This window comes from Myxocyprinus asiaticus, chromosome 33 (genome assembly GCF_019703515.2).
Source record: "Myxocyprinus asiaticus isolate MX2 ecotype Aquarium Trade chromosome 33, UBuf_Myxa_2, whole genome shotgun sequence".
Lineage (NCBI taxonomy): Eukaryota > Metazoa > Chordata > Actinopteri > Cypriniformes > Catostomidae > Myxocyprinus > Myxocyprinus asiaticus.
The window spans coordinates 42,756,793-42,770,542 of NC_059376.1; the positions used below are offsets into that span (position 1 = coordinate 42,756,793).

Sequence of the window (13,750 nt, forward strand, 5' to 3'; positions counted from 1 at the left end):
TACTCAGTAAAGTCAGAAAAACGATTCTGTGTGCAGTTATGCATCTGACAGAAGAAGCTGCAGTTTTACATTGTTTTACAAGAATATTGATGTTTCTGAACTTTGTTTTTCACAGGTCTTTGGACTGGATCAGGTCGATCTGTGTTTGTTTCTTCCTCTTTTTTTTTTTCCCTCCAAAATTTTAACTTTGGGTCTTTCAATAAAATAATCAACAATTGTGATTTTTGTCTTAGCATGTCATACCGCAGGACGTCAACTTCCCCTACGTTTTTCATGTCTACCCATACTTCTGTTTTATGCATTTTCAAAATCGTCAATATTCGTATTCAGCCTTTGACATGTTAATAACTGTGCAGTTTGCTGGGCCTGTGCAGTTCATTGTAATATTAATATATTTCTGTGTTTGATTTTTAGTGCATTTTTGTTTACATTTATGATTACATGTAAAGAAAAAAAAACAAAAACATTTTGCCGCTGTATTGGGTCACAGCTTGATGTCCCATGCAAGATCTGGGTCCTAAAGTAAAACCAGTTGAGAAGCACTGATTTATGGTGGTCCATAATGGACAATAATGGCATAGTTTGGTTTTGCGCTGATCTGCTTTATTGCCTATTGTAGAACATTAATGACTAATGTGCATCGTTTGCTGCACCTGTAGGTAAATGCTGAATATGTTTGTGTTTGTTTTGGTCTCTGCAGCTTCAGCATCTCAGCAGTCTTGATCTGCGGCACATCTCTGAACTCAACAACGAGACCGTGATGGAGGTGGTGAGAAAGTGCCGGAACCTGACGTCCCTGAACCTTTGCCTCAACTGGACCATCAACGACAGGTACAGACAAACCCGATCGGCCTCCTCAGCCCGTCACTCAACACACTCTCTCATTAAGGATGCTCTCACACAACCCGAAGTCCATTCAATCCCCCTGATTGGTCTCTTTTCACATTGTATGTTTGGGTCCAAACCGCCGCACGTTTGAGTCATCAGTGTGAGTAGGTAACAACTCTAGGAAGCTGGAAAGATGCCAGTTTCACTGTGTTATTGAAATATTTGTTTGTTCAGATCTGGGATTAGAAACAATCGTAAACAAGCGCAGTTTTTTAAAGAACGCAATAGAAAATGGGGACATAACATTAAAAAAATAAATAAAAATACAATATAAAAATGTTCCTAGTCATCTGCTGCGAATGCATTGCAATAGTTGCGAAGAATGCAAGCTGCGAAGGTAATTTATTTATAGACAAGCAGCTATATGAATAACCTGCACCACTTTACAATAAGGATGTATTTGTTAACATTAGTAAATGCATTGTGTCATGAACTGCCAAAGAATAATATCTTTTTACAGCATTTATTAATCTTCATTACTTTTAATAAAACTGTTAAAGCTCTTCATTTTTACTATGTGTTCGTTTATAATGCATTAACTTATGTTAACATACACAACTTTTACATTTAAATAATGTGTTAGTATACAGTATGTTGACATTTACATTAATAGTTAATTATTAAGTATTTATTCTTAATCATTAAAGCTACACTATGTAACTTTTGGCCCTCTAGTGGTTGAAGCATAAAACTGCAAGTCACTTTGGCACATAAACACGCGCTGTAGTAGCTCAGGATCTTCTTTTCTTTATTTACGGATATGACGTAAACACACACGGAGGAATGACGGAAGTATGCAATTTCTCGCCAAATCCATCCCGACAGCTCTAAAATATAAATCATTATTACAGGCTTACCGTAGTGAATCGGGTTAAGGCAAAAACATGGTTTGGAAGACAGTTTGTTGGTGTACTTGCGCATTAAAGACATTTTGTTCATTTATAACCAAAACATCTTACATAGTGTAGCTGTAATTAATTATTAATTAACAGTTAATAATTGCTAGAAAAGTATTGTTTATTGTAAGTTCATGTTAACTAAGGTTTATGAATACAACCACTTTGTAAAGTGTTACTGACTTTATGTGACGTATGGATTGACAGACAGATGGATGGGTGGTTGCAATCGTTTCTCTGTAGCACACTAGAAAATGAAAGTCATTTTTCTCGTCTGTCAATAAATTATTCTTGTAAGATGCAACAGTTTTGCCTACAAGAAGTGACATCCGTGAGGTCTAGAATAACCACAGTCGAGTAAAAAACAAAGTGACCCTCAAATGGGCCAAAACTAAAGGCCAAAACGTAATTAAACCCCCCCATTAACCCCTCTTGACCGCGCTATGATTTATCGAATACGTTACATCGAAAAGAGCAATTGTGCTCATTTAAGTACTTAGACGGGTCACAGCAAAACACACATATGGTTTTTAAAGGCCATTTGGCCTCAATTTGGCATTCACAATAGGCCACATCACAGGATGTTGGCTGATGTTCTTCAAATCTGTTCTCCATATGCGTGAAATTCGGCTGCTGTTTGATGCTGTTTTGATTATTCAGTCAAAGGTATGTTTCCCTATGTGCATTTACATGTCAATTCTAGACAAGACTTTAGGAAGTAGTGAAAAAGGGAGCGATGAACGGACTCTTTTGAGGCACACGTGGTCGCTGGGAACGGCCGTAACTCAGCGTTCGCTGTGATTTCACGGTTAAATAGAAGCAGCTGCCACGCAACAGACGTGTTTTCTGTTCATATCTGTGGCCATGGGATCTGCGCTTTAACAGACCTATTTAAAGGCTTCAAACAGCTCTCACTCTAAATCATATTCATCGGCCTGCGATGGTGTCTGCACTTGTGTCTGCATATTGTGTTTCAGGTGTCTTCAGGGTCTTTGTGTGTGTGAATGAGTCCTCACACCTGCAGCGAGCGTGTTGCTGCGTCTGACATTTAGGGTTAACGCAGGGGTCAAAGACTGTCAGACTGACGTTTCAGAAGTGCTAAGTGCTAAGTGTGTGTATTGCTAAATAATGGCAAGAAAAAAAACACTTCTATGGATTTGTCCTCTCAGGCTGCATGCAAAACCAGTGCAACCAGTTACTCCTTTGAACCAGTTCTTTGAATGAATAGTTTAAAAGACTCATGAGTTACTTTTTTGAATCACTTTGACAGAATTTTCACTGAATGACTCACTGAATCAACATTTGATTCACTTACTTAAAGGAATGTTTCGGGTTCAATACAAGTTAAGCTCAATCGGCAGCATTTGTGGCATGTGGGCCAATTTTTGGAGGGTTTAAAGGCAGAAATGTGAAGCTTATAATTTTATAAAAGAAAATATATATATATATTTTTTTTACATTTGTATTTAAATATATACTATATATATATATATATATATATATATTGAAAAATTATATTTTAATAAAAAAATAAAAAAATAATAGAACTATCTATCTTAGTAAAAGTAATCCATTCCACTCCAGTGGTTAAAGCTGCATTACGGAGCTTTGTGCTCTCTAGTGACATCTGTGGTTAAAACGTAAAATTGCAAGCAATTTGTGGGAGAACAATTTACGTCAGTCGTGTTTCGGCACTGCTCTTCTGAAGGATGAATCTCATGATTTGAGCTTACCTGGACATCGCCTGTGTGTGATCATGACTGGGAGATACTCAGAGCCGGAGTCATATAGTGCTATTTTCATGTTGATATAATGTTATACAATTAAACATTTTAAACTGAAATATTACTTGTTTTGATGAAGATAAGCAACACTCTCATTTACATATTTTGAATTAATTAATTTTACACGTATAGCGCTTTTCTGACACTACATTTAAAGCACTTTTACATTGATATTTACATTACAGCAAAATTTTATATGATTATTCAAGTGTTATCTACTATTAATGTTTGTATTATACTACACTTATCAATTTAAGAGGTGATACTCGTGATATGGCTCATAGGAGTTCAATGGAAGACGAATCTCAGTTGCCTCCACGTCTGAGACCATCAATCCGCGCATCTTATCACGTGGCTTGTTGTGCGCGTTACCACGGAGACGTTGCGCGTGTGGAGGCTTCACGCTATTCTCCGCGGCAATCACACACAACTCACCACGTGCCCCACTGAGAGCGAGAACCACATTATAGCGACCATGAGGAGGTTACCCCATGTGACTCTACCCTCCCTAGCAACCGGGCCAATTTAGTTGCTTAGGAGACCTGGCTGGAGTCACCGATTCAAACTTACGACTCCAGGGATGGTAGTCAGCGTCTTTACTCGCTGTGATACCCAGGACCAAAGTGATTGACTTCTTTATACAGTTTACCTTAAGGCTGTTGGGTCGGTCAGGATTTGGCCGCTGGTTCTGATTTTGCTAGTTTGGATCTTGTGAGGTTTTGGTGGTCAGTCTGGAAAAACAGGGCTTAAGCCTGAAAGGGACCATGTGCCATAATTTACTTTGATTTGACTTTTAAAATGCCTCAGACCTGTATTTCATGACCACTATCGTTCAACGACTTTTTTGAGAAAATACATGGCGCTGAATGGTGTTAGATGGCGCAAATGTCACAGTGTGGTGTTAATACAAGTTCCTGTTCTTATTTAGCTCAATTCAGCAGTGCAGATTAATCTAAAGAAAAACAAGTTAGTCTTCATAATCTACAATCAAAATATAATGACTTGTCTTTGGCCACATCCACACTGATATGTTTAAGTTTGAAAATACATCAATTTCGGTATGTTGACGCCTCTCATCCACACTAGAACAGGGGTTTCCTCTCCGAGAACAGAGACTTTTAATAACACGTTCCATAACGCACACTTTGGAAAACAATGATGTTAAGAAACTGAAAACAAAGGTTTTTTTCAAACTTAAATTAGTTCGGACGTGGCCTGAAATTCCGCCTGATGTCTCAGATATCTGAGCGGGCTGTTGTTTTATTATTAACCAATAGTTGAATAGGTATTTAGGCATTGTTTTAGGCTACTCTAGGTTACTCTAAAATCTTGTCAAAATCAGCCGTCTTGGTTCTGGAAGTATTTTTCCCATTCAGTTGGATTTCGTGCAATCCTTCATAAAAGAGTTGTGCACCATGAACCAAACCAACCAGCTCGGAGGTGAATCACAAAATTACAGACATATTTGAAAATTGGACAAAAAGACAAATATACATCACTGTGTACTTAACATCTTTATTCAGGGAATGAACTCCAATTCCTTGAGTCCTGTGGGTAACATGTAAATACCAGAGTAGATCAATCTGGTATTCATTCAGTACAGTAGTACACCAAGTGCCATATTTACCACAGTACTTGCAGTTGTTTTTCACTGAGGCCTCATTTGGTTAAATTAAAGTCTTTCAGAGTCTCATAGTATAAAACAGGATGTTTACAGTGCATCTGGAAAGTATGTTACAGCCTTATTCCACAATGGATTAAATTCATTATTTTCCTCAAAATTCTACAAACAATACCCCATAATGACAACGTGAAAGAAGTTTGTTTGAAACTTTTGCAAATTTATTAAAAATAAAAAAACGAAAAGAAAAAAAAAATCACATGTACATAAGTATTCACAGCCTTTGCTCAATACTTTGTTGAAGCACCTTTGGCACCAATTACAGCCTCAAGTCTTTTTGAGTATGATGCTACAAGCTTGGCACACCTATTTTTGGGCAGTTCCTCCCATTCTTCTTTGCAGGACCTCTCAAGCTCCATCAGGTTGGATGGGGAGCGTCGGTGCACAGCCATTTTCAGATCTCTCCAGAGATGTTCAGTCGGGTTCAAGTCTGGGCTCTGGCTGGGCCACTCAAGGACATTCACAGAGTTGTCCCGGAGCCACTCCTTTGTTATCTTGGCTGTGTGCTTAGGGTCGTTGTCCTGTTGGAAGATGAACCTTCGCCCCAGTCTGAGGTCCAGAGCGCTCTGGAGTAGGTTTTCATCAAGGATGTCTCTGTACATTGCTGCATTCATCTTTCCCTCGAGCCTGACTAGTCTTCCAGTTCCTGCCGCTGAAAAACATCCCCACAGCATGATGCTGCCACCACCACCATGCTTTACTGTAGAGATGGTATTGGCCAGGTGATGAGCGGTGCCTGGTTTACTCCAGACATGACGCTTGCCATTCAGGCCAAAGAGTTCAATCTTTGTTTCTCATGGTCTGAGAGTCCTTCAGGTGCCTTTTGGCAAACTCCAGGCGGGCTGTCATGTGCCTTTTACTGAGGAGTGGCTTCCGTCTGGCCACTCTACCATACAGGCCTGATTGGTGGAGTGCTGCAGAGTTGGTTGTTCTTCTGGAAGGTTCTCCTCTCTCCACAGAGAAATGCTGGAGCTCTGTCAGAGTGACCATCGGGTTCTTGGTCACCTCCCTGACTAAGGCCCTTCTCCCCCGATCACTCAGTTTGGCCGGGCGGCCAGCTCTAGGAAGAGTCCTGGTGGTTCCAAACTTCTTCCATTTACGGATGATGGAGGCCACTGTGCTCATTGGGACCTTCAGTGCTGCAGACATTTTCCTGTACCCTTCCCCAGATCTGTGCCTCGATACAATCCTGTCTCGGAGGTCTACAGACAATTCCTTGGACTTCATGGCTTGGTTTGTGCTCATACATGCACTGTTAACTGTGGGACCTTATATAGACAGGTGTGTGCCTTTCCAAATCATGTCCAATCAACTGAATTTACCACAGGTGGACTCCAATCAAGTTTTAGAAACATCTCAAGGATGATCAGTGGAAACAGGATGCACCTGAGCTCAATTTTGAGTGTCATGGCAAAGGCTGTGAATACTTATGTACATGTGATTTTTTTCGTTTTATATTTTTAATAAATTTGCAAAGATTTCAAACAAACTTCTTTCACGTTGTCATTATGGGGTATTGTTTGTAGAATTTTGAGGAAAATAATGAATTTAATCCATTTTGGAATAAGGCTGTAACAACAAAATGTGGAAAAAGTGAAGCGCTGTGAATACTTTCCGGATGCGCTGTAAGTGTGAACAGGTGGAGTTCTGATGTCTACCAGTATTACACTCTGCTTTATTCACTTTGAATGAACTGTGAAAGTGTGTGTTGATTTAATTCAGTCTGAGCTCTATATGAATATGGGCGTTTTGGTCTTTCACGTTTAATGCAGTGGATGTGGACTTCAGGTGTTGATTGTGTGCAGGTTTAGAGTTGAGAGCCTCATGTTATTATAATTCAGATCTTTTACTTTCTCCTTTCTGACACTTTTATTTAAATTCAGAAACTAGTATTCACCCTCTTTGGCCTCTCTCAGAAATCTCATGAATTTTGTGTGTTTTTCTAGCTTTCATATAAAGGAATGCTTGAGAACAGCTTATACTCTCTCTCAAATGTCTTTGGCAGAAGGTTTTGTAGGATCATATATGGCACATTGTGTTATACCATCTGTTTTTTTATTTGCAGTAGTGTAGAGCAAATAATATAAGTTCAGAGAAATTTCTATTCATGAGGAAACATATTTTTTCAATAAAAAATAGCCCGTTCCATCAAAATATGAAATATTTAAAATATATATATATATTTTTTACATTTTAAGACACATAACCTCATAATTCATCACAATTTAAAGCTGTTTCATATTACTGATTAGGGCTGGGCGATAGGACGATGTTATCGGATATCGACGATATCTTAAAAGATCGTGATGCCGATTGCGACTCTCAATTGACAGACAATTATCGACAATATCAGGAAATGGCAAAACCATGGATCTAGGAAGTCGCCAAATATATTAAACAGTAGCCCATGGTGTGAAACTAGCACCTGGCACCTGCCAAATGCGACGAGGCTGAATCCAGTTCGCAAGTTCATCGTCCAAATGTATTTCATGAGCGGGTAATTTTGCTCATCTACCCGCAACAGGTGAGCGACCTGTAAGACGTCTCGAGGCGACACATGACAAGAAATGCAGTCAGTCACAAAGACACGCACTTGAAGAAACTCACTTTATTATATTTTTAAGAACAGACAAAAGAAATGCCGTCAATGCTCGTGTCTGATTTGCTGTTTGTTCAGAGGCGTGCAGCGCAAGCCTGTCTTGTGGAACACACGCATGTAAAGAGTTTTCACTCTTTTTTTCTCTGTTTCATTCTTCTGAAAACTGTTTGCAAGAATAATGTCGTCTGTGAGGATGCTGAAAATTATCTCCGACCATCTCAGGAGGTGCTGTGAGTTTAATTCACGTTATTTCCACACGGTTGGCATGCATTGTGAATGCAACTCTGCAGATTCATTAATATATATCTTTGTATTATAGAAACAAAGACAAAAGTGATTAAATCATAAAATAATACAAGACCATTTTCACCTTGAACCTATAATTGAGTTCTATTTTCTTTTCTTTAGGCAGCATTTACTGTATTACCAAAACGCAATACAAACACAAATTCGATAAGAACACACATTTGGCAGCATTATATTGGGAACACAAGGGAATTTATTAGGATTATTTATTTTGATAATCATTGTCTTTACATTTCTAATTGTCTTTAGCTCTTAATCTGTAGGCTGTTAGTAATTTTCCACCTGTTGTCATTGACGGATGCTTGCATGATCGCAAATGGAGCCGCTGGAAACAGTAAATGTTTGGATCTGGGGAGGTGGCTAAATAAGATTTTTTGATCGCTTGGTTATTTTATTAATATTCTCGATTTGAATTTAGAAACGTCTTTTGTTTATGTTTTCATGTCTCAATAAATAAATTAAATTTTTAAAGCAAAATCAATAGTTTTTGATTAGGGGAGTTGACGATATTATCGTTTATCACAATATTTTTTAAGGCGATTATTGATTAAATATTTTTTACATATCACCCAGCCCTATTACTGATGCAGACCATTACTAAGACATTAATGTTGCTCTTATGAATCTGATATATCAACAAGGCTGTTAAGTGTGATGATATTTGGTATTAAATAAGCAGCATTGAGTGATAGCGTCACAAGTCACATATTTTGTGGCATAAAGTCTTGATTTCCTTATTCTATATGAAATATGATTTCTTTTCAACAGATTTATTTCTACTTTAATTTCTCAAAGTTAAAATTTTTAATGAATTCTTGAGTAAATGTCATGCAAAGTAAATGTTTAAATTATTTATTATTATTTCGGTAATGGATATTGTACAGTCAGCTGGTTGTTATCGCAAAATAAACCCTGACAGGTTGATCAGGACCCCAACACAAAGCTTATTACACAGATTCTAACCAAATAAATTAGTGGTTGACTAATATATCGCCGAGGCCGATATATCACCGAGGCCGATAAATCGGCCGATATTCAGAATTCTTTCCTGTTTGATCGTTTTTTTTCTTGAGGGCTCCGAAAATCGCCTGCTTGCATGTGAAGCGACTGAGACATGTAAACGACCAGTCGTGGTTCGTTTTGTTGATACGTGCCATCATGTTATTACAATAATAGACCGGTGAGCGACACAGTTTCATTTAAATGGTCCGTATATCAGAGCCGTGGCAGACGCATTTGAGTTCATAATGTTAAAGTGCTCGCCTGTTTCATTCTCCCTCTCTCTCCTCAACAGTTCCCTGTAACTTTAAACTGTCTTGTCTAATGATAAAAAGGCAAATATCAATGAAACTAATATCATATACCTTCTGCAAATATACGCATATCTCATTAAAACAGATGTAATAAACTAACCTCACAAAACTTCAGCAGATCCAGCGTCCTGTGGAGCGCTCATTTATTTACCTCTAAGGCACGTATTCTAACAGTCTCTCCTCAACAGTTCCCTGTAACTTTGAACTGTCTTGTCTAATGATAAAAAGACAAATATCAATAAAACGTGTGTTACATACCATTTGCAAATAAGCAGATACCTTGTTTAAACAGATGTAATTCATGAACCTCACAAAATCCAGCGTTTTCTTTCCATTGAGCGCTCATCTAATATCTTCCTCTGAAGTGCGTATTCTATCAGCCTGAATCAAAAGCTTCAGGATCAGGATCAAAAGTTCCTCAGATTCACAAATCATAATGGTCACTCCATGACAATCCAAGCAGGCAATCCAGGCCATTTAAACTGTCAGGAGATTGAAGCTCGCGCTGGATCCGCACGAGCGCGTGAGTACAACTTAAAGGATGCGTCCGAAACCAGGAAAATGCTGCCTTCAGAGGCTGTATACGGAGGTAGGATGAAAATAAGGTGCTTTTCAAACTGTTCAGAGACCAGTTTCCTTAAGAGTTTGATTCATTCAGAACAGCTGTCATTTAAGCCATTAACTGATTAGGCAGCAAGTCAGCTGCCTACGTTTTCAGATGCAACCCAAGGTAAAAGCGCTTCACGTGTGCTATAAGCAAATGTCTTGTTCACTATTCACTGTATGTGCAATTGGTTTGATTCAGTATTTTTTGAGAAAATTTGATTGCTAATGTGGACATGCCATCCATGGTTGCTGGACTACTGTGTGTACTGTTATTTCCTTCTTCCTAACATATTAACAATTTCTTCATGTGCAAATAAATTACTAAAATTTGATGACTAAACAGATATCTGAAATCTTTTGTTTTGTGTGAAATTGAGTAAATATAGTGCTAAATAAGAGTTAAAAATTGTTTTTTTTAGCAATTCTATGTTTATTTACTATATTAAATCGTGTGATATATCGTGTGATCGGCCACCCTGCTCTCTGGATATCGGCATCGGCCATTAGAAAACCTGTATTGGTCGACCACTAAAATAAATAAATGTATAAAATACTGATTGGTGTTCTGTTGGTGTTTATGTTCGTAAAAATGACCGTCGGACTCCTCATTATCCAGCTTATTACAAGACTACTTGCCAAATAAATTAATAAATGCACATGAAACATTGATTTGAGTTTAAATTATTTTATTAGCTTACTTGAGAAGATTGCAAAGTGATCCGAGAAGCAGGAACAATGAATCGCAATACCCGGATGAGGCGTCTGATATGTGGATTTGCGGTTGTTACTCTGAGTTATCACACCACTAGATGGCAGCATTGACAAATCAGAATCTAGTATTTCAGAGACCTGTGTAATTATTATGTGAAATAATATTTACAGTATATTTTGGCATTTTATCAGCTATCAACCACACTGGGCACTGAAAACTCTTTTCGGTCAATCACTACTTTTGTCAAGACAAGATTTCAGACCCCAATTATGAGCATACAGTTCTCTGAAGCTTTGGAGTTTGATAACAGGATGCATTTTGCACACCGAAGAGTAAACGTTCAGGACATAATCATTCCTGATGAGATCCGTGAGAGAATCCATCATAGACATTCCTCTATATGTGCTTATTGATTGTGAGTAATGGCGGTTTCTAGCATCTCTGCTGTAATGAACATTGACACTCAAAGAGTTGAAATCAGTCCTGATGTAGTTTTGTGCTTCTAATGGGTCAGTTGGAGCCAACTACAGCTGCTCAAAGAGATTTACTCAAGAACAGCATCAGTCTTTGTCTGCATTTGGAAGAAACTGCCTTTTGTGAGGAAGTAACACATTTGCTAACATCCTTGACCTCTCTCTGCTGGATTAGCTGTACCATTTCCTCTCTGTAATATTTTCATCTTCATAGCGGATAAATTAATTACAACAAGCTGCTTTAGGAATGTGAGTTGTGTGTACTTTTCAGGGCCCAAAGAGGAGCACTTGAAGCCTTCTTGATTCATACGATTCGCCAGTGACGGCACACACTTTTACAGGAAGCCCTCGAGACCGGCACTTAGCCGCAGTTCTGTACGCACTCCAGCTGTATAAACGGGTTGTGTCTAAAAGCTATTTGAGTCGCTCTGAATGAAAGGTTCTGCTAAGCAAATAAGTAATGTAATAACGCAAAGCAGTTTCCCTGGCTCGCTACCAAAAGACTTATTGCATTCAAAGCGCCGTAGACGTTTGGGAAATGTCCCGATCAGAATGTTGTCCGTGAGACTGTTTGTTCTTCATGATTTCCCAGCGAGCTCTTTAATAGAACAAAATGGAAATCCAGCACCTTGAAACTTTAAAGAATGAAATATTGAGCTCTCGCTGCTTTCTCCAGATAACAACTGTAAATATAGGCCTGAAATATGGAGTGTGATTGTTGGGAGGGTGCAGTTGTGCACGGTTGGATCCAAGAACGGCAAGTCATCTTTCAACACCCTTCATTCATTAAAAAAAAAACACACACACACACACACAAAAAAAAACGTTGGTAGCTCATAGAAAAATCAACGGCAAATGAGAAATTCCCTCACCTCTGCTAGATAAGAGAGCTGCGAACATTTGTACAAAGTGTTTACGGCCATATTCTGGGAGGTTTTTGAGTTCAGATCATGTACTTGTTTTGATATTTATCACAACACATGGATCTAGTTATCATACACGCCCGCAGATTTATCAAACACGCCTGTGCGCCATTATCATGTCAAACGCTTGTGTAATTTGGCACCAGCCCGTCCGTATTTCATTTCTTCGTAAGGGCACTTTTTGAAAAGTATGGATTCAATATTAGTAATGATTCAAAATATCAAAATACAACCTCTTACCCTGAGCCGGAGACCCGCTAGGATAACAACAGAACAACTTCCTGTCTAATATAAATCTGATTTAGTGATGTGATTGAATTCACCAAACGTTTGAAGTTTCTCTCTGGCATTTCTCATCCTGGGACAAGACGAGACTTGGCAGGAAATCACACACATCAGTCATGTTGGGTTTTGTTTGGTATGCACAAATTGTTTAATTCCTCCGCACTCAATTCAATTGCATCTTGCCACGTTCTAATGAAAGTTAAGAGGCTCATTGTTAATGTGTCAGGAAATAGATTTCCTCAGTGTTGCAAATTTGAATGTGTACTGATGGGATGTGGTATCAAGGAAGAGGAGGAGCGTGTCTTATCACTCTTCATCTGATGAAGATGTCACTATCGTCCAAATCAAGTCTGTTGTTTTCACTCCAAGTTAAGTCTCAAAGCAGTCTTGGTGATATTATTCTATACCTCGCTGGATAGTTTTATTAATTCATTTCAGTTTTATTTGTATAGTGCTTTATACCATACTTATTATTCCAAAGCAGCTTTGCAGAAAATAGAAAAAAATATATATATAGCTTTTAAACGCTGTTCCAGGACAATTAATGTATACATAAAAAAATATTTCTAAAAAATTACTATTTCTTGGGATTTTCTTTTTTATTAACTACAACTTATACAAATGACAGAATATGAGGGTTTACTTGACTCAAGATCATTTTATCATTCATATCGAGCTCTTATAATATCACAAGTTTATTAATTATCCACTATGTTTGCAAGGAATGGGCCGTTGACATATAAAACCCATTGAACAAATTTTTTGCAAGATTTGTCTTTCTTTAAAAATCCACGCAATTCAGAATTTCTCTTTGTTTTCTCCATAGTAAATGAATGTGTGTTTATGGTAACCAAGATTAGTTTTCCCTCACCTTAAACCACAACCCCAGTATATGACACGCTAAGATTGTAGATATGCTTATGTTTAAAATAATACAATTATTTAGAGCATGCATTATGTGTTGATATTTCCACAAATAAACAAGCATTTTATAAAATAGAGGGCTCGTGTTGGTTGTGCGCTTGTCTGATCATAAATATCTTTGAAGCTTCTTTTTAAAAGTTTTTTTTAAAACTTAAGTTCCTGTAAAGCTGCTTTGGAACAATAATTATAGTAAAAGCGCTATTCAGAGAAAATATTTGTCTCTAATTTGGAGTCTTAAGTTAAGTCTAAAGTTATTTACAAAGCTGTATTGAGTCTCAAGTCAGTTTAATGAGTCTGTTGAGTCTCAAGTGAGTTTTATGAGTCTGAGTTGAGTCTCAAGTGAGTTTAATGAGTCTGACT

At 37.9% G+C, this 13,750-nt stretch overlaps 1 protein-coding gene across 3 annotated transcripts in view; it reads left to right on the forward strand.

The window, feature by feature from the left end:
- The window catches only part of fbxl17 (F-box and leucine-rich repeat protein 17), a 370,606-nt gene that overhangs the window by 133,206 nt on the left and 223,650 nt on the right, over positions 1 to 13,750 (forward strand). For all 3 annotated transcript variants that reach the window (XM_051668506.1, XM_051668505.1, XM_051668507.1), the window contains exon 7: positions 701 to 831. In XM_051668506.1, the coding sequence (XP_051524466.1) occupies positions 701 to 831 (131 nt within the window). The remainder of the gene's footprint in view (positions 1 to 700; positions 832 to 13,750) is intronic.